Source organism: Cyprinus carpio, chromosome A5 (assembly GCF_018340385.1).
Source record: "Cyprinus carpio isolate SPL01 chromosome A5, ASM1834038v1, whole genome shotgun sequence".
NCBI lineage: Eukaryota > Metazoa > Chordata > Actinopteri > Cypriniformes > Cyprinidae > Cyprinus > Cyprinus carpio.
The window spans coordinates 12,374,942-12,402,011 of record NC_056576.1 but is presented as its reverse complement, the minus strand read 5'-3'; the positions used below and the strand labels follow the sequence as shown (position 1 = coordinate 12,402,011).

General features: G+C 35.8%; 3 protein-coding genes, 1 non-coding gene and 2 pseudogenes across 5 annotated transcripts; 1 reads left to right on the top strand and 5 right to left on the bottom strand.

Annotated features, from left to right (window-relative positions):
• Positions 1 to 237: 237 nt before the first annotated feature.
• LOC109090359 (polyubiquitin-like) lies at positions 238 to 1,283 on the bottom strand. Its single transcript, XM_019104171.2, has 2 exons — positions 1,125 to 1,283; positions 238 to 985 (listed from the first exon to the last, which is right to left on the bottom strand). Exon 2 carries the CDS (start codon positions 980 to 982, stop codon positions 512 to 514), a length of 471 nt encoding a protein of 156 aa, XP_018959716.2. The 5' UTR covers positions 983 to 985; positions 1,125 to 1,283; the 3' UTR covers positions 238 to 511.
• A 1,708-nt stretch (positions 1,284 to 2,991) lies between these two features.
• LOC109080754 (polyubiquitin-like) lies at positions 2,992 to 10,879 on the bottom strand. 2 transcript variants are annotated; one of them, XM_042753841.1, is made up of 2 exons: positions 10,815 to 10,879; positions 2,992 to 4,072 (listed from the first exon to the last, which is right to left on the bottom strand). In XM_042753841.1, the coding sequence occupies exon 2, from the start codon at positions 4,067 to 4,069 to the stop codon at positions 3,599 to 3,601; it is 471 nt and encodes a 156-aa protein (XP_042609775.1). In that variant the 5' UTR covers positions 4,070 to 4,072; positions 10,815 to 10,879; the 3' UTR covers positions 2,992 to 3,598. The 2 variants fall into 2 exon arrangements, with proteins under 2 accessions (XP_042609775.1, XP_042609773.1); XM_042753839.1 differs by lacking the exon at positions 10,815 to 10,879 and adding an exon at positions 4,224 to 4,346.
• LOC109080753 lies at positions 10,313 to 10,674 on the bottom strand (annotated as a pseudogene).
• A 3,978-nt stretch (positions 10,880 to 14,857) lies between the features above and the next one.
• Positions 14,858 to 16,852, bottom strand: LOC122145158 (glutamyl-tRNA(Gln) amidotransferase subunit C, mitochondrial-like). Its single transcript, XM_042757375.1, has 5 exons — positions 16,490 to 16,852; positions 16,310 to 16,360; positions 15,547 to 15,716; positions 15,155 to 15,258; positions 14,858 to 14,943 (listed from the first exon to the last, which is right to left on the bottom strand). Exons 1-5 carry the CDS (start codon positions 16,655 to 16,657, stop codon positions 14,858 to 14,860), a joined length of 579 nt encoding a protein of 192 aa, XP_042613309.1. The 5' UTR covers positions 16,658 to 16,852.
• A 16-nt stretch (positions 16,853 to 16,868) lies between these two features.
• On the top strand, positions 16,869 to 16,941 carry trnak-uuu. The gene has a single exon. It is a non-coding gene; the product is annotated as a tRNA-Lys (tRNA).
• A 2,618-nt stretch (positions 16,942 to 19,559) lies between these two features.
• The window catches only part of LOC109090364, a 35,614-nt pseudogene continuing 28,103 nt past the window's right edge, over positions 19,560 to 27,070 (bottom strand).

The window sequence follows — 27,070 nt, the reverse complement described above, 5'->3', positions numbered from 1 at the left end:
AGAATGACAACAAGAAACAATTCAAATCCCCACAGTGATCTTTTCTGCAATTGTAAGACTGTCTTGCTTCTTGTTCTCCATTCCTGGGTGCGAGTGTAAACACACAACATGACAAGTTGTGTCTAGCATTGTGAAGCTCTGTAGAAATTGTTAGTTAAAAAAAAAAATCTTATTCAGTAAATCACAGAAGCTTGAGAAGCACTGTACTAGAAAATAAGTTGATAAAAACAAGCTCACTTCTTGGGAATGATTCGAGCATTTATTATTTAAGTTACAGTTCAAGATCATTCATAACGATAAAAGTTATATAATACAGTTATATTAATGCAGATAAATACAGTGCAATTACATGAGCTCTTAACACATTGTTCCCCAATTACTACGTTTTATCAATCAAAAAAAGATATTAAACCAAAACATTCTGATACTGAGTAGTATGCCTACCGTATTTACATCACTTAACACATTTCACGGCAACACTTTTTAGTCCTTTTTGCACACATTTCACCGATCAACCTCCTCGCAGACGGAGAGTCATGTGAATGGTGCTTAGTGGTGTGATGTCGTATTCTTGCAACTTCCTGCCAGGCTCCAGCTGTCTTCCGTTGAAAACCAGTCTTTGCTGGTCCTTTGGGACTCTCAGTTTGTTGAAGATCTTAGTCTGGAGCTGATCGACGGTCTCATTGACATCAACATCATACGTTCCAGTCTGACCTTTCTCATTTCTGACGAACACTTGGAAAGGTCCGGGGTTCGTGATGAGCAGACTCACCACTGATCCAGAGTGCAACCCGTAACTGCTGAGTGTTCTGGAATCATCATCGAGGCTGATATGGGTTCCGTTATCGGCAGAAAGCTTCTGTTTGTAAGGAGGCTCTCCGAAGAGCTGAGAAGTGCGCTGCTTGAGTTCGCCAACTGTGGCTTCTCCGTTCACTACCAGACGCTTCCCATCTCCTCCCAGCAGTCTTATTGTCAGTTCCATCACCTGTCAAAATGAGATAAAATATAAAATAATTAAAATTAGGGTAGGCCTACTAGAACACAATTTACTTAGACATACTTAAAACTGGAGATTAGCGTTAACATTAATGCTCAATATTTTCATAAATTGGTATGCATCTTACCGGACTGGTTGTTAAAATATTTTGCTGAATGGCTTTCGCTGGATTGCGTTCTTCAAAAAGTAGGATTGGTAAACCGCACTGAAATCAAGTAATATGCGTCTGATTACAGTGTACGAAGGCATGAATATATAAAGCATCAACTCAAGCCCCGCCTCAAAATTATGTTTCGTTTCTGAAAACTTGCTCAGTCACTTTCTGTTTCCATTCTCACTCAAACGCTGTTGTTCATCAACAAATTCAGCGGAAATAAACAATGCAGATATGAAATAGCCTACATTTATCCATTTATATTTTAAATAAATAAATAAATAAATCTAGTTTATATTTTTTACGCAGCCAAACATTTTTGGATCCCAAAACTTTCTGGGAAGCTAAAAATAAAAATAACCATTACAGAACGTACTGTAGGCCTATAGGTTCTCTGTAATCAAAATAAAGAAATAAATACATAAATAAAAATCTTCCTGCAAGGTTCTGGGAACCTGCAAAGAACTTTCTTATTTGGATGGATAAACAATGTAACATTTCTCTGTTTGAATCAATGTAAACAATGTTTCTGTAATCTACACTGAAAAAGTGTATAGCCTAGTTTATCTAAATGTTTCATGAACATAAAAATGAACATTAAAACAATAAATGTAACAAAAAAAACCCCCAAAAAAACAGTCAAATAGTCATCTCCTACTTGAGTTTCATTAGAAAGATTAGCATTCCACGTGATCATGTGATTGGGGAAATCCAGGTAAAGTGAAGCACGTCATATAAGAACAAAACACACCTTGTCCAATTGTGACTACACCACGGTTAAAGGGTCACAGTTTTGTTTTCTGTTCTGGTGTTGTTTCCTGTTAATTATGCCTGCTGTCCAGCCTACTATTGCATGATACAGTCCATCTAGTCTCACCTGATATACTGTAGGTGACAATCTTATATTACTATGAGCAGTGTTTGTGTTTATTGCCCAGGATGAGCTTATTCTTCTCTAAATATTCTGAAGACGCTTTCGAAGTTAAAGCAGCCATATGGCTACAAAACTGAAATAAAACAATAAATGATTTAACATGTTTAGGCATTTAATATATATCAAATAAATGCTACTTCTTTGTCAGTTTTATCACTAAATGTGTATGGGTCAACATATCAGTGAAAACAATAATCTGTCAAGTATTTATTATAAATATTGACAAATTTAGTATTCACCTCAATGAATGAATGAATTGAGACATCAGTCTGAGAATGAATTATCACCACGGTCAAATAACGTTGTTGAAAATATCCAACTATTTAGTTACAATTTGTGTAAAGGAGTTGACATTGCATGGTTGAGACAGTAAATATAAACAGTTACTAACAAATATATTAAAGAAAAGGCCAAAAGTCACAGAACGACTCACTAAAATGTGTTTTTGTTGAACATAACCAGTTCATTTAGGGTCCCTCAGGATAAAAGCTGACATTGCAATTTCCCAATTTTAGTTTCATTAATATCTGAAAGTGTTAGGGACACTTATATATTTTTAAACTAATATATATAAATTAATGATAATTATTTATAATGCTGTTTTTCTTAAATATATTTTAAACTGAAGTATGAGTTATGGTCTGAGCTGAGGACATGGTTTAAAGGGAAATTATAATGTAATGTCATCATTTTGATCAAATAAAAAGAAAATGAATTAACATACATTTGTGATCAGCTCTAATTCATTTACAAATGGAAATATGCAGCCTATTAACACAATGATATTTTACATCTAGTGATCCATAATATTAAAATGTTTGAAATTATTAGTGAAACTGGTGTTTTGTGTATACCAGTTACTCTATAGGCATAACAAGTCAATAAAACATGCAAAGTACACAGGACTGTTTTGAGCATTTATATTTTATTTAGCAAGAAATGGGTTGGCAAGAACATATACAGAAACCTTAAACTGGAACTGTATGAGGAAGGATTACACTTATTCCATATTTTTTATAAATTTCTTAGATGACATGAATACATTAAATCACAATGAATTAATACATATAATAAAAATAAAAATAAATTTCTGATACTAACAGAAATAGAAAAACATTTTTTTTTTTAAAAAGTGAAAAGTTTAGCGTATTTTAATTCATTATATGGTATTAACGTTCAATATTTTCTAAGACGTAGCCCATATAGTCTATTTGATAACAGATAAATCACTCCAGCATCAAATATTATGTGTCGGAGTCATGAATTTAAAGCGTCATCTTAAGCCCCGCCCACAAACAATAATGTTTCGTTTCTGAAATGATACCCGACATTATCAACATATGAATACAAATTCTGAAACTTGCAGATAGACATATTTGCATTCATATAGTACTCTTATCAAGACCGAATAAAAATGTCTTTCATTATGAATTTTCCTATTTTGGCATGTCTAGTGTTTAGTTATTAAAATAGTTGGATCGGTTATAAATTCTGGTCGCGCTGATCTCCTCCATTACCCTCCTCGCAGACGGAAAACCATGTGAATGGTGCTTAGTGGTGTGATGTTGTAGTCTTGCAACTTCCTGCCAGGCTCCAGCTGTTTTCCGTTGTAAACCAGTCTTTGCTGATCCTTTGGGACTCTCAGTTTGTTGAAGATCTTAGTCTGGAGCTGATCGACGGTCTCATTGACATCAACATCATACGTTCCAGTCTGGCCCTCCTCATTCTTGACCAAAACTTGGGAAGGTCCGGGGTTCGTGATGAGCAGACTCACCACTGATCCAGAGTGCAACCCGTAACTGCTGAGGGTTCTGGAATCATCCTCGAGGCTGATATGGGTTCCGTTATCGGCAGAAAGCTTCTGTTTGTAAGGAGGCTCTCCGAAGAGCTGAGAAATGCGCTGCTTGAGTTCGCCAACTGTGGCTTCTCCGTTCACTACCAGACTCTTCCCATTTCCTCCCAGCAGTCTTATTGTCAGTTCCATCACCTGTCAAAATATTAATTATAATAATTAAATATTTAAAACTACTACAGCATCCTCAGCTTATTTTAAAACACTTAATTTTCGTACGTACATTTAATGAATGTATTATATGATATTAAAAGTGCAATATTTTCAAAAGACTTAAGCGGCTTACCGAGCTGTTCATATCTTAAGTTCTGATGAATAATCTGAAGTCAGGTAAATCACACCAATGACGTCTTCGGGACGGTGTCATGAATTTATAGTGTTAATTTAAGCCCCGCCCACAAACAATAATGTTTCGTTTCTGAAGTCCATATAGTCACTTTCTGTTTCCATTCCACCTAATCGCTAGCAAATTTAATCAACAATGCATTCTTGTTCAGTAACATCAGAATAAAACCCTGAAACGTTCATATATATATATATATATATATATATATATATATATATATATATATATATATATAGACCCTATATATATTATATATATATATTATACACACACACACACACACACACACACACACATATACATACATACATATACATATATATATACATACATATATATATATATATATATATATATATATATATATATATATGATCTAGATTATAGATATAGATAGACTATATACATATATTGACAACATAATGTCTCATTGTCTTTTATGTGTATTTTGTAAAGGCAAAAAAGGCAGACATTATAAACATGTATTACCTGAACATTTTGCTAAACATTTTTTTGGATTATTCTGTTCTGTAGTTTTCTTAGTTAATCTATTATATGACTAATTGATACTCCCTGTATATGTTGTTTTTCATGTTTTTCTTGTTGATTATTTCCTAAATTTGTTTATTGAAATGAATCTCTATTTGTTTGCTTTGTTATTTTTTCTATCTCTATGTAAAAAAAAACATGAGTGGCACACAAGATAAAAATAAATATTTATTATAATGCAAGTCAGAGCCAAAATTCTGACAAATCAGTCAAAACTCTGAGTGTTTAAGCAGAGTAGAAGAGCTCTCCCTTTAAAATAACTGTGATGTGGGTCAGTGATGCGATTTTACTGCTACTTTAGCATGACTGCATAATGAATTATTTGCTCTGGATGAAGCTTTTAGAAAAAAAAAAAAAATCTTCTGGAACGTCTGCTATATGGAAGGCACTGATGATGTCAGGATTTGACTTGGTGTATTTGATTAATAACCAAACACGGATTACAGAGGACAGACTCCTTTAGCAGTTTTCTATACTGCTGCTATTATCTTCACTCTTTAACTGTGAGTTGATCTACATTAATAGCAGTGGTCTTGCTAATATCGTTTGTAGAGCATTATTTTTTGACATTTATGCATTTAGCAGGACACTTTTATCCAAAGGGACTTAGAGTGCTATTCAGGATATAAAGTTTTAGTATTTTTATTTGTTGTACAGGTATGTGTTCCCTGGAATTGAAACCACAACCTTTGTGCGCCGCTGACGCACATGATCTCTACCACTGAGCCCATATAGAACCCACCGTAGAGCTATAACATCTATCGATAACAGTTTTATGATAAATTTGGGTTAAAATAATTACAGCACACCAATAAAAAATATTTTAATTCATTCAGTGTGTTATGATTTAAAGGCTCAATACGGGATGCCCAGTGTTTTAAAAAAAGGTTATATTGTGTTAATTAAAAAATGTGAAAGCATTTTCTACACAGCATTTATAGCAGCTGTAAAGTTAACACTGTATGATTATTTTTCTTTTTGTATTATTATATATAAAAGAAGAAAGTTGCCTCTGTCACATACTCAACAATCAAGTTCACAGTCATGCTTGTTTTTGAAAACTCACCCCCACACTGAGTTTCCTTTTCAGGGATTGTTCAGCAACTTTCCATACAGTTTCCATACTTCAGAAAAAGCAGTGAGCATAACAGGCCATTTAAACTGACGTGTTAAGATACAAAACATCTAGGTGGTGTACAGAGCTGAATTCTCATGCACAAGAATTATGTCATAGTGGAATTTTGTAGAGTTGAACCACAATGTTTGAACTCTCAACATTCAAAAAATAAACGCTTCTGAAATGGGAGTGGTTCAGAGGGATGCCTTTCGAAGAACCATTTTGGTTCCCAACGGAGTATAACCTTTTCTGTGAACAGACCAAGAAAAGGTTTTATTGTTTAATAATGCTGCATCGTGTTGACGGTTTTAGATTTGTCGAGCCCCACGGATAAATCCATAAATTGGTTTGTGCAACAGTTGCAGTTTATTCTCCTATATTTGAGACAGGCCTCTTGTAGAGTTTTATGTAAAGTAAAAGTGTTTCATTGACAGCTACATTTTACATTCTGCTCCTGAGGTGAATCATTGGAAAGAGAGGTATTTCCGCCGTGATCACATGATGAGGGGACAAACCAGAGTGATCCTACACCACGCCCTATAGAGAGCAACCACACCCATGTCATTCTGATATGTGCAGAATTGGCAGTGTTATCAGTCTGTGAGATGATCACTTTCAATTTATATCTCATTTGTCGTTGTACCAGGTCATGTATATGGTGTTCTGTGAAAATATTAACCTTTTTTATGACTTAGAATGGCAATCAAAAATTACTTTGTGTAGTTGTTTAAAGTCATGCGCCTTTCTACTGCAGGGACATTAGAATGACAGACAAGAAACAATTCAAATCCCCACAGTGATTTTTTCTGCAATTGTAAGGACTGTTTGCTTATTGTTCTCCATTCCTGGGTGCGGAGTGTAAACACACATACATGACAAAAGTTGGGTCTAGCATTGTGAGAAGATCTGTAGAAATTGGGAGTTTAAAAAAAAAAGTCTTATCAGTAAATCACAAAAGCTTGAGAGAAGCACCTGTACTAGAAAATACGTTGAATAAAAAGCAGAGCTTCACTTCTTCGAGCATTATCTATTTAAGTTACAGTTCAGGATCATTCATAACGATATAAAAGTTAGAGCAATACAATTAATATAAATGCAGATAAATACAGTGCCAATTACATTGAGCTCTTAACACATTGTTCCCCATTACTACGTTTTATCAATTCACCAAAAAAAAAAGAATATTAAACCACAACAGTATTGATACTGAGTACGTATGCCTACGTATTTAAATCAATTAAACATTTTAAAGACCCCAACACTTTTTAGTCCTTTTTGCACACATTTCTCCGATCAACCTCCTCGCAGACGGAGAGTCATGTGGATGGTGCTTACTGTGCGTTCACACCGCCGGCGTCGAGAGCGTCAAAAATCGCTCTGGCCCGCCCTTGACTACAAACGCTGCAGAAAGATTCGTGAAGCGCTCTGACGCTAATGACGTAGATCGAATGCTTATTCGTGTATTTACCAAGCCGGCCGCAAAGCAAACAAAGCTTGTTGATCTTGGCGCAGAGGCAATTCACTTAAATGTCCCATAGACAGTTTAAAGAAATGGACACAAGCGACCCATGCTTGGATTCAACGGAGACAAATGAAGTCAATTAAGAAGCAACGCACTTCCTGGGGGTCGAGCGAACTGCGCAGACTCAAACTGAGCCTTGATGACGTAAATGTTCACGTGAGCAAACCTGTCTGAACATTGTGAAGTCTTTCTAATCGCGCATTTGTGCCAAGAGACAAATCTGAATCACCCACCAAAATCTTGCAGACGTTGTTGAATAATTTTTGTTCACCGTTGCTTTCATGGCCTCTCTATGGGGCTTCTCCCTGGACTTCATGCCTACTACGTCCCACGATGAGCCTCATAGACAGTAAAAGATTGCCGGCGAGCTTTCGTCCTGTCCATTTTACGATAATTCTTCTTACTGTGCGACTGAGAGTCGCAGGGTTATGGACGCAATCGTTAGGCCTATTTTTACACTAACTGCTTCTATGGGTGCCATTAACGTAAGATCACAAGGTAATTGGAGCCTGTTATACTATCCATTTAGCTGTGTTCTTTAGAAATATTTAATGTACAAATGGAAGTCTTTAAACGCGCTCATATGTAAAGTTTTATGTCGCTGTTCAAAGTGAGCCGCCCCCCCCCAAACAATGAATGGGAGGTCAATGGAATGCTAAACAGGCAGGTGGGGGTAAGCCGCTAGCCAATGGCGGCGCCCAGGGATGCTTCAATAAAATATGAAACCCTGCCCCCCTGTAAATTCCAGGGGTTTCATTACCACGACGTAAAATGGGCGTTTCTGAAGGTCTTGGTAAAACGCCCTCTTTCAAAAAAATAAATAAAAATAATAATAATAATAATAATTTAACACCTACACACAATCATTCATTACCCAACACACTTTCCCATATCCCTGTTTATCCTCATAATCTATTAAACAACCTGTTTTCCCTTAAGAAAGAGTAAACAATTATTCTACACCTGTGCTCTCGTCACCTTATGCTCACTCAGTCCTGTTAAAGTTAATTCCTGAACCCATAATTTGAGGGAATTAGGGGTTCAGGAATTAACTTTAACTTTAATTCCGACTCTCTAACCATTAGGCCACGACTTCCCCCATATTGTGACAAGGAACTTCAGGACATGATATTCTGAAAGGAATAACAGTATGAATGTTAATCTGACGTATGAAACACCTGAGATCAGGGCAGGGATCTGAATGGTCATAACTGATAAATGTAAATCTGACATGAAACACTGAGATCAGGACAGGGGATCTGAAGTCATAACTGTATTAATGTAATCTGACATGAAAACACCTGAGATCAGGAAAGGGATCTGAAGTCATAAACTGTATTAGTGTAATCTGACATGAAACAACCTGAGATCAGGACAGGGATCTGACGCTCATAACTGTATGTAATGTAATCTGACATGAAAACACCTGAGATCCGGACAGGGATCTGAAAAGCATAAACTATAAATGTAAATCTGACATGAAAACAACCTGAGAGTCAGGACCCGGGATCTTAAGTCATAACTGTATAAATGTAATTGACATGAAAAACACATGAGATAGGCAGGGATCTGACGTAATAACCCCACCCATGGTCTGTGACCCCCCCCCACCACTGAGATCAGGACGGGATCTTGACGTCAATACACTATAACTGTAATATGACATGAACCACCGAGATCAGGAAACAGGATCTAAAAGTCATAAACTATAAATGTACTTCTGACATGAAAACACCTGAAGATTCCAGGACAGGGATCTTAAGTTATAACAGTATTAATGTAATTTTAACAGTATGAATGTAATTTGACAAGAAACACCCTCGATCGCGGAAAGGTTACCTTAAGTTGTAACAGTATGAATATAAATATTGAAAAAAAAACCATGATCTCGGAGATAGTAACGACTATTGGAAGCAATTTTAGCAACGGCTTTACCTCCCAATATGCGGCATGATCGTTGACCTATGCAAATTATCAAATAGGCCACGCCTGCCCGATGACGCAATATCTGTTACGCTGTTCTGAAATCCCTGGAAAAAAAGTGCTAGCCCTTGTGCAGACTAACCACAATGAGAGTAACGTTATAAGTTAACCTCATTAAATATTGTTGTGGACGAAGTATTAAGATCCTTACCGATATAATGTATAAAGCACTGTAAAACATTACTCGATGCAAAGTAAAACGTCCTGCATTGAAAATGTTTACTTACGTAAATATAATCAAAGTATATAAACATTACTAAATGTACGTATAATCAAGGATTTTTTAAAAAAAAAGTAAACTGGGGGACTACTGTAGCCTAGTATGTATTTATTATATATTAGAGTTATTATTACTTATATCGTTACTGACACATCAGCAAACTCACCAGAAAACATGAACAATCTCAGACACCTTTGTCACCGTATCATTTTTATTTTAATTTTTGTTTATGTCAATTGTACGCAAACAGGGACACATTCATAGAGTACTGCAAACCCGCCACAGCAAAAATCAACCGTTTGTTTTGAGAACATAATGTGGTCGGAGCTGCGTTCTTCTGGAATCCTCTTCAAGCGGTGGGCTTCTACGTTCTGATTGGTTTGCCGCCCGAACCACGTCATAGCTCATTACCATAAAGTTGCCCTGATTTCAACTCTCCTCGACGCTCTCAACGGCGAAGTCGCGCCACGACGCTCCTCACCGATGTTCGACTCCGGCTCACTAATGGTAATGACTTCCGACCCGCTTTGGACTCGCTCTCGGACGCGCTGGCGGTGTGAACGCCACCAGTAGTTTGTGGGGTGTGATGTCGTATTGTTGTGCAACTTCCCTGACGACTTTTTGCAGTCTTTTGCTGCTCATTTGGGACGCTTCAGTGTGTTGTAGATCTTAGGCTGGAGCTGATCCCGACGGTCTCATTGACATCAGCATCATACGTTCCAGTCTGGCCCTCCTCATTCTTGACCAAAACTTGGGAAGGTCCGGGGTTCGTGATGAGCAGACTCACCACTGATCCAGAGTCCAACCCGTAACTGCTGAGGGTTCTGGAATCATCATCGAGGCTGATATGGGTTCCGTTATCGGGCAGAAAGCTTCTGCTTGGTAGGAGGCTCTCCGAAGAGCTGAGAAATGCGCTGCTTGAGTTCGCCAACTGTGGCTTCTTCGCTCATTTCCAGACTCGTCTCATCTCCTCCCATCAGTTTTATTGTCAGTTCCATCACCTTTCAAAATGAGATGAAATATAAAATAATTAAAATTAGGGTAGGCCTACTAGAACACAATTTACTTAGACCTACTTAAAACTGGAGATTAGCGTTAACATTAATACTCAATATTTTCATAAATTGGTATGCATCTTACCGGACTGGTTGTTAAAATATTTTGCTGAATGGCTTTCGCTGGATTGCGTTCTTCAAAAAGGTAGGATTGGTAAACCGCACCGAAACTCAAGTAATATGCGTCTGATTACAGTGTACGAAGGCATATGAATATATAAAGCATCAACTCAAGCCCCGCCTCAAAATTATGTTTCGCCATTCTGAAAACTTGCTCAGTCACTTTCTGTTTCCATTCTCACTCAAACGCTGTTGTTCATTGCAACAAAATTCCGCGAGGAAATAAACAATGCAGATATTGAAATAGCCTACATTTACCATTTATATTTTAAATAAATAAATAAAATTAGTTTATATTTTTTACGCAGCCAACCATTTTTGGATCCCAAAACTTTCTGGGAAGCTAAAAATAAAAAGAACCATTACAGAACGTACTGTAGGCCTATAGGTTCTCGTGTAATCAAAATAAAGACAATAAATACATAAATAAAAAATCTTCCTGCAAGGTTCTGGGAATTACCTGCAGAGAAACTTCTTATTTGGATGGATAAACAATGTACCATTTCTCTGTTTGAATCAATGTAAAACAATGTTTCTGTAATTACATTGAAAAAGTGTATAGCCTACTTATCTAAATGTTTCATAACCATAAAAAATGAACATTAAAACAATAAATGTAACAAAAAAAAAAAAAACAACAGTCAAAATAGTCAATTCTCCTACTTGAGTTTCGTTTAGAAAGATCGCATTCCACGTGATCATGTGATTGGGGAAATCCAGGTAAAGTTGAAGCACGTCATATAAGAACAACAAAACACACCTTGTCCATTGTGATTTACACCACGGTTTAACGGGTCACAGTTTGTTTTCTGTTCTGGTGTTGTTTCTGTTAATTATGCCTGCTGTCCAGCCTACTATTGCATGATACAAGTCCATCTAGTCTCACCTGATATACTGTAGGTTGACAATCTTATATTACTATGAGCAGTGTTTGTGTTTATTGCCCCAGGATGAGCTTATTGTTCTCTAAATATTCTGAAGACGCTTTCGAAGATTTAAAGCAAGCCATATGGCTACAAAAACTGAAAATAAAACAATATTTACCAAGGAAACTATTTAAAATGATTAAACAGTTTAGGAATTTGATATATATCAAAATAAATGGCTACTTCTTTGTCAGTTTTATCACTAAATGTGTATGGGTCGAAACATATCAGGGTGAAAACAATAATCTAGATCAAGTAGTTTAGATTATTAAATATTGACAAAATTTAGTATTCACCTCAATGTGAAGTGAATGAATAATGTAGGACATCAGTCATCGAGAATGAATTATCACCACGGTCAAATAACTGTTTGTTGAAAAATATCCAACTATTTAGTTACAATTTGTGTAAAGGAGTTGACACAACCATGGTTGAGACAGTAAAAATATACAACAGTTACTAACCAAGATATATTACTAGAAAAAGAAAAGGCAAAAGTAAAAGCATCAAGCAGAACGATCACTAAAATGTGTTTTTGTTGAACATAACCAGTGTCATTTAGGCCCTCAGGATTTAAAAGCTGACATTGCAATTTTCCCAATTTGAGTTTCATTAATATCTGAAAGTGTTAGGGACCACTATATGATTTTTAAAATAATATATAAAAATTTATGATAATTATTTATAATGCTGTTTTTCTTAAATATTATTTTAAACTGAAGTATGAGTTATGGTCTGAGCTGAGGACATGGTTTAAAGGGAAAATTATAATGTAATGTCATCATTTTGATCAAATAAAAAGAAATGAATTAACATACATTTGTGATCAGCTCTAATTCATTTACAAAATGGAAATATGCAGCCTATTCACACAATGATATTTACATATAGTGATCCATAATATTAACATGTTTGAAATTATTAGGGAAAACTGGTGTTTTGTGTATACCAGTTACTCTATAGGCATAACAAGTCAATAAAACATGCAAAAGTACACAGGACTGTTTTGAGCATTTATATTTTATTTAGCAAGAAATGGGTTGGCCAAGAACATATACAGAAACCTTAAACTGGAACTGTATGAGGAAGGATTACACTTATTCCATATTTTTATAAATTTTCTTAGATGACATAAATACATTAAATCACAATGAATTAATACATATAATAAAAATAAAAATAAATTTCTGATACTAACAGAAATAGAAAAAACATTTTTTTTTTAAAAAAAAGTGAAAAGTTTTAGCGTATTTTAATTCATTATATGCTATTTAACGTTCAATAATTTTAAAGACCGTAGAAAATAGACTATAGTCTATTGATAACAGATAAATCACTCCAGAATCAAATATTATGTGTCGGAGTCGATGAATTTAAAGCGTCATCTTAAGCCCCGCCCACAAACAATCATAATGTTTCGTTTCTGAAATGATACCCGACATTATCAACATATGAATACAATTGCTGAAACTTGCAGACTTAGACATATTTGCATTCATATATAGTACTCTTATCAAGATGCGCGAATCAAAAAATGTCTTTCATTATGACTTTTCCTATTCTGGCATGTCTAGTGTTAAGTTATTAAAATAGTTGGATCGGTTATAAATTCTGGTCGCGCTGATCTCCTCCATTACCCTCCTCGCAGAACGGGAAAACCATGTGAATGGTGCTTAGTGGTAGTGTGATGTTGTAGGTCTTGCAACTTCCCTGCCAGGCTCCAGCTGTTTTCCGTTGTAAAAAACCAGTCTTTGCTGATCCTTTGGGACTTCTCAGTTTGTTTGACGATCTTAGTCATGGAGCTGATCGACGGTACTCATTGACATCAACATCATACGTTCCAGTCTGGCCCAGTGTATTTTTTTTTTTCCTCATTCTTGACGAACACTTGGAAAGGTCCAGGGTTCGTGATGAGCAGACTCACCACTGATCCAGAGTGCAACCCGTAACTGCTGAGGGTTCTGGAATCATCATCGAGGCTGATATGGGTTCCGTTATCGGCAGAAAGCTTCTGCTTGGAAGGAGGACGCCTCTCCGAAGAGCTGAGAAATGCGCTGCTTGAGTTCGCCAACTGTGGCTTCTTCGCTCACTACCAGACTATTCCATCTCCTCCCAGCAGTCTTATTGTCAGTTCCACTCACCTGTCAAAATATTAATTTAATAATTAAATATTTAAAACTACTACAGCATCCTCAGCTTATTTTTAAAAACACTTAATTTCGTACGTACATTTAATGAATGTATTATATGATATTAAAGTGCAATATTTTCAAAAGACTTAAGCGGCTTACCGAGCTGTTCATATCTTAAGTTCTGATGAATAATCTGGGAAGTCAGGTAAATCACACCAATGACGTCTTCGGGACGGTGTGCATGAATTTGTAGTGATAGTGTTAATTTAAGCCCCGCCCACAAACATTTCGTTTCTGAAGTCCATATAGTCACTTTCTGTTTCCATTCCACCTAATAGCTACCAGGATGTTTAGCAAATTTAATGAACAATGCATTCTTGTTCAGTAACATCAGAATAAAACCATGAAACGTTCATACATAAATATATATATATATATATATATATATATTATATCTATATATATATATATATTATATTATATATATATATCTATATATATATATACACACCCACCCACACACACATCTACATACATACATCTACATATATACATACATATATATATATATAATATATATATATATATATAATAGATATATATATATATTAGACTCTAGACTATATATCCATATATTGACAACATCCTGTCTCATTGTCTTTTATGTGTATTTTGTAAAGGCAAAAAAAGGCAGACTTTATAAACATGTATTACCTGAACTTTTGCTAACATTTTTTTTGATTATTCTGTTCTGTAGTTTTCTTAGTTAATCGAATTATTATGACTACTTGATACTCCCTGTAATATGTTTTTCTTGTTGATTATTTCTTAAATTGTTTATTGAAATGAATCTCTATATTGGTGTTTGCTTTGTATTTTTTTCTATCACTATGTGAAAAAAAAACATGAGTGGCACACAAGATAAAAATAAATATTTATTATAATGCAAGTCAGAGCCAAAATTCTGACAAATCCAAAAACTCTGAGTGTTTAAGCATAGAAGTTCTCTCTTCTCTCTTAGGTAGTGGGATGTTTCCTGCATTAAAATAAAGACTGATTATTCATTAGTACACATATTCAATTAATTAGAAAAAAAAAGTAATAAGCAAAGTTAACCAAGACACATTTGTTCTACTCTGATAAGACAATTTGATTTAAACAGTGAATCCAAGGTTGGATGGAGATTAAATTGTTTTAAGTTCTGAAAGAACGGCGTTGTCTTTTTACAGTTTTAATTTAGTTTTTACCTGGAGGTGCAACAAAGTACTCCTCTACTGTGTGTTTGGCCAGCTGGAGCAGATCTACCTGCACATTCACCTCTGTTATCATATCATCTCTCAAATACAGTTCTCTGTTGCACAACAGGAAGTTCAAAGAAAAAGTTTAGCTCCTATAAAATAGCGTGACATGTTGATTAATTAATTTGAGCAAACCATACTTGGAGGGTTGGGAACCACCATTTTGCATTGAGCAAAATACAGCAAATATAATAATTTTTAAACAATATTAACAGTCAACCAAAGAAAACACCATAAAAAGGGTCTTGATTCAATGGATACCCCTAAACTGACTGGACCTCGCACCCATAACAACTACACACTGTCACATAACTGATATGAGCTGATGTGAGCTTAAATACCTGTCCTCTAGAACCGAATCCATCGGCTCCACACCATCAGTATTAATGTCATGAAGTTGATCAGCAAAACGAATGGCTTTCTCCAGACAGTCCACCCCTTCTTTACTGCCAAAGTCAACAAGGGCTAATCTCTCCAACTTGTCCACTAAATCTGGCGAGACTCTTGTTGGCTGCAAATAAAAGTTAAACCATGGTTATATAGCTCCTTCTTATAGGAAAACAAAAATTCTTTATTTTTATTAATAATAAATCAGAATGAGATTTATTGCCAAGCATTATTAAACTCTGTATGTGTGTGTGTGTGTGTGTGTGTGTGAGACGTACAAATTATGAATGTACAAAATAATCACAGAAATATTATTCTTTATTAATAAATATCTCTGCTGTTCAAGCAAAGCTTTTCACATAAACACAACAGTTTAAATGTAAGGTTGAGTGCTGCTCAGTTTGTGAACTATGTTTTCTGCTGTCCTGCACTGGGAGGTTTCAAGAAACAATGTAAAGAGTGTCAAAATGAAGTTTTATGTTAATGTGTGGGCTTCTGTTACCATGCTCCAGTCGTGCCACTTTTAGCTTACGTTGTCAACCAGGCATGGAGAAATATATGGTGACATGACAAAATTGTATTATATTTTACTGTAATAATACTTAATCGCTGATGTATCAATAATGATATTTTTAATTAATGGATAATTATATTTCGTAAAGGTTTATTGCATGTGTACAACATGACTTATATAAACGAGTGCAGAAGAATCATTACCGGTGGAAGTTGATTTCCCGCTACAGGTTCCCATGTGGGTATCTGAGGAACCTGAAGAGTTGAACAAAAGTGAACATATATGTTCAACATAATATATTTGTTCACCTATTAATAGGTTAATTTACATCTTACACATTTATTCATCCCAACACAATGGTCTACAAATTAATCACGCTTTACCTTGGAATTCCAGGCAGAGTTACTTGATTCCCGTTTATATGTCCAACGTGACCAGGACGTTCCGCTAGCCGACCCAGTGTCGCTTAGAGCGGGCAGCGTCAACACTCCACACCGAGGATGCGTAGGACGCAGCGCCCTTGAAGCTCGCGCTGCACATTTACAGAACATGTTCAATTGATGTTCCTAAGTATTTCACGTTACTGTGCGCGCAACGTCGAATAAATAGAATTACAACGAGGTTATAACAATGTCTGTATTGCGAAGTACACCTAATTAGAGACCTCCTACCAAACAAGCCTCTGCTTTTCCGGAAGTTGAGGTTTTCTAGAGTTCATGCCGTACATCTTCTCAGAAGGGGCAGTGAGCAGTCTTCGTAAGAGCCCGGATAGCTCAGTCGGTAGAGCATCAGACTTTTAATCTGAGGGTCCAGGGTTCAAGTCCCTGTTCGGGCGGAATATTTTTAATCTACCCTTTTAAAAAGGCAAGTAGGGACAAGACTATGACTATGTATATGACTATTTTGTATATGTTATGTATATGTTATATACATTTATACTATTTTGTATATGTTATATAATTCCATCATTTCATTCATTTAATTATAAATTCAATTCTGATGACATATCCTAATTGTAATAGCATGAAAATAAAATAAAATATAAATTAATCTCTCACTCTCTCTCTAACACAAAATTTAATTGCATTCAGAAGCAGTAATATGATCATTATATTTGTTGGAAAAATAAGAACAATTCCATTTTATTTAGTTTTTTTTTTTTTTTAAATAAGTACATTTACCATTTAATATTTAGAATGTAACACTTTGTAGTGATTGACCACAGTGCAGTAACAACATTCACATAAAAAAACAGACAAAATGCATACATTCAGATTTAAATAAATGCGTAACAACACATTACAAATTATAAATTTGTTTTTTTTTTTCTTTTAGAATAGATTTTGCACAAGAAGATTCAATGCAGGAGAATGATTAATATCTGCTCATATCAGATCACATAAATTATGTCTTCACAGGAGTCTGGAATACGCTTTGATTTTGATTTGCTTTACTATTCTTGCCTAAATGGTAATTTTTAGCCTTGTGTTACAGATCAGATACATAAAGAATGATACTTGGGATTCGATACACTTTGCGATTGCACTTCATTGTGGATACACCTGATCAACCAAAGGTTTCTGACCTGTAGCTGTATTGGTTTGATCATAGGATCAATACATCACTGTAATTACAATGTTATAAGGTAAAATAATATAAGAGCTAGCAGAGGATGAAGAAACACAATGTACATTTTATACAACAATTTCATAACAAAAAATAAATAAGAGAACTGATGATTTTCATTTCTTTGTGTCAGTATAAGTGTCCATTCTGAGATCCATGTAGGCAACGACACCAAAATTAATAATATAGATTCTCTCTATATAATAAATATAGCTTATATTAATATAGCATGTGTTTTTCTAATATAGCATGTGTTTTTCTATACAGTCCACAAACAGCAAGAATACATCAAGCAGACAAGGCCTTGCGGTAGTGATTATGAGTTGTCTTGGTCCACACACACACAAACATTCCGACACAAGCATCAAATCTGAAAAATCAATCATATAATGCCAGATATTCATAAGGTGACTGCAAACATGACACCAATGCATTGAAACACAGCACTGACTCATTACATAAACCGAAGAAAAACCCAAATCATTATTCAGTTCTGTAACACAAAGAGAAGAAATACATGATTTATGGATGTTTTTTCTCTGTTCTAAATCTAATACCTAGATGCATTCCTTGGTATTGTTCTATAATATACTGTGTGATACAATAACCTGATCTGATTTAGTGAAACAACTCACAGTAAAGACACTGACGTGGAATTAAGCAGGGTACAAAGGACATGCAAAAGGTCAGTTGACTGAAAGCACAGCGCCCTCTACTGCTACAGTTGTACACAGGAAATTCTACATTTTATTAAAAGTGGCACATCAGAATACTAATAAAGTGTGCAGGTCATACCACAGCCTTAAAAAGGGATGCTCCACCCCAAAATGAAAATTTTGTCATTAATCACTTACCCCATGTTGTTCCAAACCCGTAAAAGCTTTTTTCGTCTTGTGGAACGCCAAAACGCAATTTAAGATATTTTGGATGAAAACCGGGAGGCCTGTGACTGTCCCATTGACTGCCAAGTAAGTAACACTGTCAAGGTCCAGAAAAGAATGAAAGATATCATCAGAATAGTCCATCTGCCATCAGTGGTTCAACGGTCACGTTATGTAGCGACAAGAATACTTTTTGTAAGAGGAGAAAAAAAATATTGTGTTTTTTTTAAAATTTTTTTTTGTGAGGTCTCCTCTGTATCTCTCCATATCACCGTATGGTGCGTATGCTCATCTGTATCAGCTGCGCCCACAAAGATGCGCTGTTTTCTTTCAAATCAAAGCTAAATACACGTAGAAACAGCGCATCGTGACGATGTCTTTCATACTTTTTCTGGACCTTGACAGTGTAACTTGGCAGTCTATGGGACAGTCACAAGCCTCCCAGTTTTCATTCAAAATATCTTAAATTGCGTTCTGAAGACATATGAAGCTTTTACGGGTTTGGAACGACATGGGGGTAAGTGAATAATAACAAAATTTTCATTTTGGGGTGGAGTATCCCTTTAAGACGGCGGTCATACTAGATGTAACGACAAATATCATGCTCTCAGGGTTCTGTTTTTAATAAATTATAAATAAAAGGAAATGTATACATCTATCTATAAATCTACTACAGTTTCCAATGGCATTACAAATCAAAAATGTTTAATTTAAGTTTGTATGCAGTGCAAGAGGAAATTCTATGAATACACTACTGTTCAATACTTTAACAAAGGAAGAATTAAATGTATCAAATTTGACCGTAAAAACATTTATAATGTTACAAAATATTATATTTCAAATAAATTATGTTCTGTTAAGCAAATAATATTTTCTACAAAATATTAAACAGCACAACTGTTTTCAGCATTATTAATAATAAAGAAATGTTTCTTGATTTCTGAAAGATCATGTGACACTGAAGACAGGAGTAATGGCTGCTGAAAATTTTAATTAAATTTAAACATTAATAAATCTGACTGACTCCAAACCTTTGAACAGTAGTATATATATATATGTGCAATCCATATATGTGAAAGTGAATGGAGCATGAAATCTAGTGTGACCGCCTCTTAGCAGTAAAATGCACCTGACCTAATCTCCTGTACTTCTATTGCTCTTGTTTCAAAACCTAGTGAGCTGCTTACATAGGCAGCATTTTAAGGCATCATAGGCACACTTCTGCAACATTATGCTGTTTTCTAAGATATGTTCTTTTGGTCAAATTCTAAGGCAGCATTACATGAATGAAGAAAATGTTTATAAATACTTGTTTTCACTGAAAAGTATCAATAAATGTTTAAATCTGATTTAAACTGACTATTCTACCCAGTATGTGTGTGATATGTAGTGTATGAGTATCATGTTGTTGGCTTAGCAACCAACTAACACCAAATTTTACTGGAATCCAATTAGAAACAAATCCGTCACGTATGATGTTCAATTTCAGTTTATGAAGGCAGCAGACAGAAAGAGAGCTCACTAGGTTTTGGAATAGAGCCTATGAGTCACAAGTAACTGGTAATTCTGACTGCATTTTAGACACAGGATAAAAATCCATGTCTAACAATGAATGACCACTGATTGGCAGGATCTGCTTAGATGTTCAGTAAAACCTGATTAAAGAGCCAGATGACTCTATTAAAAATTGTGTACTGACTGATTCCAGGTAGATCAAGATGTTTGGCATTGGAAATGTTACCATATACTTGAAGCTCATTAAGCTTTGGCCAAATGTTCCCTGTTGTTTTGTAGCAGGGGCTGATGGTTTGCATTGTGAACACGATAAACAACAGAGGTGAGAGTCTTCAGAGTTACTTGTTCTCTATAAGTGTCTGCACTTTGCACACCAGGTCTCGAGCCAGAGTCAGAATTTGCTTGATATTGTGATGCTCAGCCATTTCTGAAAAACAAAAAACAAAGGTGACATAATCAGGGATATGAGAAAGAATTTATTCAAATGACCTGACTATTCAGCTCAATAATCGAGAAATAAATCTAAAACAACCAATCAAACAACCCTAAAGTAATTTCTCCACATTTTACTCATCCAAGAGTAGCTAAATAAAAAAGAAAGAAAGAAAAAACAACTAAAACACTGATACATCATTTTAAATTTATGAACATTATTCAATGTTGCATTTAACTACAATTGAACATGAATAATTTTGAATTAATGTAATGTCAATTTGTTTGTCAGTTTGAAAATGTAAAAATTTATTTCAAATTAATTGATAACAGATTTCTTCATTTTGTTTTTAAATGGCATTCTCAGTTCTACATAAACAACAAAAGCAACAGATGCTCATAACAGGTTGTGAAAAAATTAATTGTGTTTGTACTGTGCTGTTAATATTAACTCTTTTCTTTAGATTTGAAATGCTCGTAAAGGTTAGGTTATATAGCTATCTAATATGCTTGTTGCTGATGACTTTATATGACCTTTTTAATAGAGGTTCATGACATTGAGATTTATGTTACCATGACAGAGTGTACAATGAATATATATTTACCATTGAAAAAACTTGATGATGTCTGTGAAGTCCATATTGTTTTCTAGAATGATGTCTCTGTATATTTCCACCAATGCAAGAGCAATGAAGAGCACAAAATGGCTGGAGGAGACACACTTAGCAGCCCAGATGACCTCCCCAAACAGCAAACACATCATCATACACCAACTCTAAGGAATTGAAATATATGTATGTTAGGCAAAGAAGGTGATAGTACCTTTTTTGTCAGGCCTATAGTTCAAATCTAAATGAATAAGAGGCTTCACTGGAGAAAATAATACATTATAACTTGACCATAAACAGGTTCTCCTATTTTAGTTTTTCATATAACAGGGCTTTAATCAAATTAAATGTTTCTCATATAAAGCACATGGCCATTAATGCAAGTAAAGCTTTGTGCTCAGCCTAATATTATTATAATAAGTTTTAAAATTACTAATTCAGAATCAACAAGAGGGCACTGCAATCGCTAATTAGGAGACTGAACATTCATTAAGCAAAATATGGCTTCATTTCATTGCAAGATGAGAATTAATAGAAGACATTTCTTCTCAAATGTCACTTTTATTTTCATTGCATGCTAGTAACCAATTTTCAAAGGCAGTTTAAAAACTATAATTTTATCTCATTATACTATTCGAAAGATATTATTATAACCTCTTTTAAAGTCAAGAAGAAACCAGCGATAGCAGAAGTAGAAGTGGGTGTAGTCCCCATTCTGATGCATTAGCTCAAACAGCTCTGAGTCTAGGATCTAATTACACACAGAGTGAAAAGGTCAGTCAGATCCACGTTTTACATTTAAAGGCATGTTTTTAAACAAACTTAGAGAGAAAAATGTCTGCAGCAGATGTTTGACCTGGATCAGAGATCTCATGTTGGCAAAGTGGGTGTCCATCGCACCTCCATGAGGAAAATTTTGATTCATCCTTTTCATTAGTTCAGTGAAACAACTGAAGGCCATGGCCTCTGAAAGATTCCAAGAAAACAGATGAGAAAAGCTAAACATACTTACTGTTCAGTTTTTTTAAACAGTGGCACGGACTTAAAAACGCAGATGTAGAAGAGCAGGTTTCACAAAGACAGACTCACCATCATCTAGAATAACTAACAAGGGAGCGAGCAGGTCACACATGCCCTGGACATATCCAATTTCCAGGTGCTGCCAGATATAACTGCAGAAACAGACAAGTCATTATATGTGCTGGTCAGGGAAAGTGAGCTACACCAGGAGTTCTGAGTGGTCTAATGTGCTCTGACATGCAGTTTGCAGTCAAAGAGCTCACCTCAAAGTTTCTAAAATAGTCTGGCCCATAGATATGACTTAATGAAGCTCTTTGGGATTTTTTGCATGTTTTACCATCTGCCAGCTGAAAATTATAAGTCTGATTAATTAGAAATAGGGATGCACTGATATTAAAACTAATATTCTTTTCTTTAAATGGGCCAGTGTTAAAATTCTATCCTATTCATTCTTTATTAAAAATAAAACACTAAAAAACTAAAATTAATGTTTAAATGTTAATGTTTTATCAATGTTTTTTAGGTATAACAACATTAAAATATACAGTCCAAAAATGGATATTAATTTTGATTTTTGCTAAAGATTACATTTGATTATTCATTAAATTATTATTGTTAGTAAATTTTAACTTAAAGTTGAACCATTCAAAAGTCAGTAAGATTAGTAAGATTCTTTTTTGAAAAAACAAACAAACAAAAAAAATACATTTTATTCAGCAAGAATGTATTAAATTTATCAGAAGTTTCAGTAAAGACTTATAATAGTACAAAGTACTTCTATTTAAAATTATTCTATTTCTATTCTTTTGAGCTTTTTATTCATAAAATAATCCTGAAAAAAATAAATTGTAATAATATTTCACAATATTACTCTTTTTAAAGTATTTTTTACATCAAAAACAAAACAACTGAAAGCAAAGCACTAACAGTGAAGGCCAATAAAGAAATGCTTTTATTACCTGCACATGATATTGCGTAGTTTCTCCAAATTAGCAGGTGTGAAGTACCAGTAATTTCTGTCACAGCGCTGAACGTCTTTATCAATGCGGTGCAGATTTAGAGTGTACATGTCCAAAAGCTCTTGCTGCAATTACAAAGGTGAACAGATTCATATAGATAATAGATATAGTTAACTATATACCTCTCTGAAACACGTGCTTACAGAATAAGTGGTGCCCTATAGAGGAAACTGGAGAGGTAGCTTCATTCGTAGTGTTCACAGCCAGTGAATCAAGCTGTGGGCAAAGACTCTCCATCTCTGGCTCCTCAGAATTAATTCCATCAGAGCTGGGCTTTCCATGAGCTTCCTCCAGCCTGAGTTCCAATACAGGTACAGTTGTCTGCTCATGACCCTTGGTTCTGGGTGAACTCTTCCTTTCCCAGGCCATGGACACTTTAGCTGTAGGAATCTCTTCCATTTCAATGGCAGAGGGAGACTCGTCTGACTCAGTTGCATCTTGGGCTTCACCCATCTCTCTTGTGCTAAAAGCTTCATGCACCAAAGGAACCACCATCTCCTCAACTACTGGAGCGTTTCTCTGCATTTCTTTATGTGTGGTCCTCGTTGTAACAACCTTCTCTTTTCTTTGCTCTGTACCAGTGGTTTTTAGGAGAACTGATGCTGCTGTTCCAGCTTCATTGGGTAAATCACTGGTCTTCATAGTCTTCTTCTCTTTCTCATCACCTGGTCTTAAAGCTATTTGTGTGCCACTAATATTGTTGGCATCATCCATGTATATCTTGGAGTCTTTATTTTGGCTTGTTTCATTGGTTTTTACCGTTTCTTCCTCTGTATCATCATCCTTTGAAACAGACACCAGTGTGTCTGCTACAACCTTCTGCTCAAGTGCATCTGACAATTTATGATCTTTTGTTACCAAAGGTTTCTCCTCGATTGCTCTAATATCTTTAATTCCCATGTGGGACCTTTCAATGTCCACATTTACCCGATTCTCATTCATCTTCAACTCTGGAGGAGTCGATTGAACGACCTCTGTTGCTTTGGGAATATCTGACTCAGTTCGCTGTGCCAGTGCTTCATTTTTGATGTCAAAGTTCTCTCTGGAGATTCGCCCACTTCTGTTTTGGTCATGTGGCTGCGAGCTGCTGCAGGAGCCTCAAAAGCATCTCGAGCTGTTTTCAACACCCCTGTCTCGACCTCTGCCCTTTTATCGGAGCTCTCTGTGGCCTTCTTGCTTCTCTCTGATTTTGTCACAACTGCATCCGAAGACAACACTTTGTTAACCTCAATTTTACTATATTCTCTCACACCTAGTTTCTCAACCGATTTGGTCTCACCTTCCTCAGTCAGCTTTCCTTCCTCTCCAGATGAACTTTCAAACCTTTCCTTTGATACTGCTAGCTGTAGCTGGGCTTTAAGGCTTGGGTCATGTATCCCACTGTCTTCTGTGCTCAAGGAGTCTGACTGACCAGAAGTAACAGAGAAGTTTCTGGAAGAGGGGTGTCCAGAGTCTGGAGAACTGGTGCCATTTTGGGGTGTTCCATTTGAGATTTTGGAAACCTGTTTGTCTTCACTCTTGGGCTCAGACTCAATCTGGTCGACCTCTTCAACAGACTCAAACACCTGGAAAAAACAAACCAAAGGGAAGCAAGCTACTCCAGGGGAAGGGGTTTTGAGAAGTGAAGAACTACCAGGAAAGAGTGTGAGGGTGAGGAACATCAGTCAAGGGGGGCACCATTTGCAATGACATGCCATTTAAAATAAAACCAGTTAAGTTTTAAAAACAATGGCAACTATTACAACAAACATTCATGTATTGGCCACAGCATCAGTGTGAGGCTTACTTGAGTACTGCTGCTGGAGTCGCTCTGCAGCCTGGAATCTCTTTGCCTGCCTGAACTACAGCTCTGCGAGGACTGAATGACAAAACACAACACATCCTGAAGTAAATATTGCATAAAAATCAAAAGCAAACCTTTCAGTCTGGACTGAAAGTCTTCAATGCCTGCAAACAATATATTTAGGTCTTGGGTCTTTTGCTTTTTGGTTTGCGCTCACCTCATTGCTGATGGTGGAGTCACGGTGCATTATTCTTTGTGTGGTGCTGTCTATACTCGCCCCAGACGAACACTTGGCTATCGCCACAGCGTGCTGTTCTTTTTCTCTCTGCTTAACAATGGCCTCACACCCTAACCATTCGCTCATTGTTTGCTCGTAGCACGCTCGCATCTGCTCATCCACCTGCAGAGTTCAGTTTCAGAAATGGCAACACATAGAGGAGATTATCTTACAATGAAAGCTACTTGATAGCAATGGAACAAGTGCTTTGTTTCACAAACCATCTGAAATTCAATTAATCTTGAAAGAAGCAGACTAAAAATAATTAAATGCCAAATTCTAGAGCAATCACTGGAAATATTAAAGAGAATAAAGACTAAAGTCACAGTCACATTAATTTTGCTGGCAAAATGAGTGTGTCTACAGTCCACAGTGTAGTGAAGCATGATGCACCGGTTTACATAGAATTCACTTTCAAACAAAGAAGTATTTTTGTGTGAAAAATGTTGCAAAATCTGCATAGGGATTTCCCATGCAAAATTTCACTTAGCAATGAAAATGTAACTGTATGTTTGGGATGACAGTTTTAACCCCAAAAAAAAATACACTAACCTCTTTTCTCTCAGCCTCAGACATCCCAAATTGGTAATGACCCAGCAGGAAAGGCCAGACTTCCTTTCGCAAAGAAGGGTCAACTCCACCGAAATAAACTAGCCTCAGTAACTCCCTTCTCCTCATAGGTCTGCAAAAGAGCAAGTATACACTGACTCCAAAACAGGTAGACTGACTTCCAAGCATATATATATAGATAATATATATATATATATATATATATATTATATTTATATATATATATATATATATATTAAATATACACATTGGTTTGGCTGTTTAGAGTATAAATTAGTCTGCCAGTATAAGCACACTAATGATAACAGCCATAAGGGATGACATTGATTTTCACCCTTTAGTGCCACCACTCTGGCTCTCAGCATTAGTCATCTAAACATACGGTTTATGTGACGAGAATGAGAGAACTGTGATTAGGGACAAATAAATATTAATGAGTATCTGGTGAAGACTCTCATTTAAACATGTCTGCTTTAGACTCCAGGCAGGTTTGTATATATGTGTGTGTGTGTGTGTGTGTGTGTGCACATACACTGCAGTCTTCAAGAAACTTCTGCCACACTTCTGTTGTGAGCCCACCATTGGCATCAGTGGGCACATCTGGTTCCACAATAGTGTGATTGACAAGGCCAGACAGGTGAGTGCGTACCGTGGACAGGTGACGGCAGTACGCCAGCCCTGAGAGGGCAAAATATTTGTGTGATTTATTGAATAAGAAAGACACTCAAGAATGTGATGGTCACATTTGATGGAAAAAGATGGTGTTGTGAGACTATAAATGTATGAGTAATGAATACAAACATCCATAGAAAGCTCGGGAGATGATCTGGTTCTTCATATTGTCACACAGCAACTTCAGAGGGGCCCTGCAGATGACATAATGTTTTTCCATAAATATATATTTAACAGTTATTTTATTTAGATTGATTTTATATTTATACACATGGGCATCGCTAGGCCATTTTTAGGGGGGCTATAATTTTGCGATTAGCTCCATAAACTGTACACAAATTCGTGATCGCCTCAGTCCCCTTTAAATTTCATATGAAAACGGCGACAGACTTCGATCGGCTCCTCCCAATCTTTCAGCGCATTCTTTTTTCAATCCGCAGAGTGAGGAACAGAGGACAAGGTGTGTTTATCGATAGATTGTTGTAATATCTGCATCTGTGCAGTTCTTTGTCATAAATCCAGTTTACAAAATATCATGGGGGAGTAATAATTGATTCTCCA

Coding starts and splice junctions, on each gene's coding strand:
- LOC122145158 (XM_042757375.1), bottom strand. CDS start 16,657: ATGTTCTGTAAATGTGCAGCGCGAGCTTCAAGGGCGCTGCGTCCTACG. Junction 16,361..16,489: donor ACTCTGCCTGGAATTCCAAG/GTAAAGCGTGAT, acceptor TCAACTCTTCAG/GTTCCTCAGATACCCACATG. Junction 15,717..16,309: donor CGGGAAATCAACTTCCACCG/GTAATGATTCTT, acceptor TTTTATTTGCAG/CCAACAAGAGTCTCGCCAGA.
- LOC109090359 (XM_019104171.2), bottom strand. CDS start 982: ATGGAACTGACAATAAGACTGCTGGGAGGAGATGGGAAGCGTCTGGTA.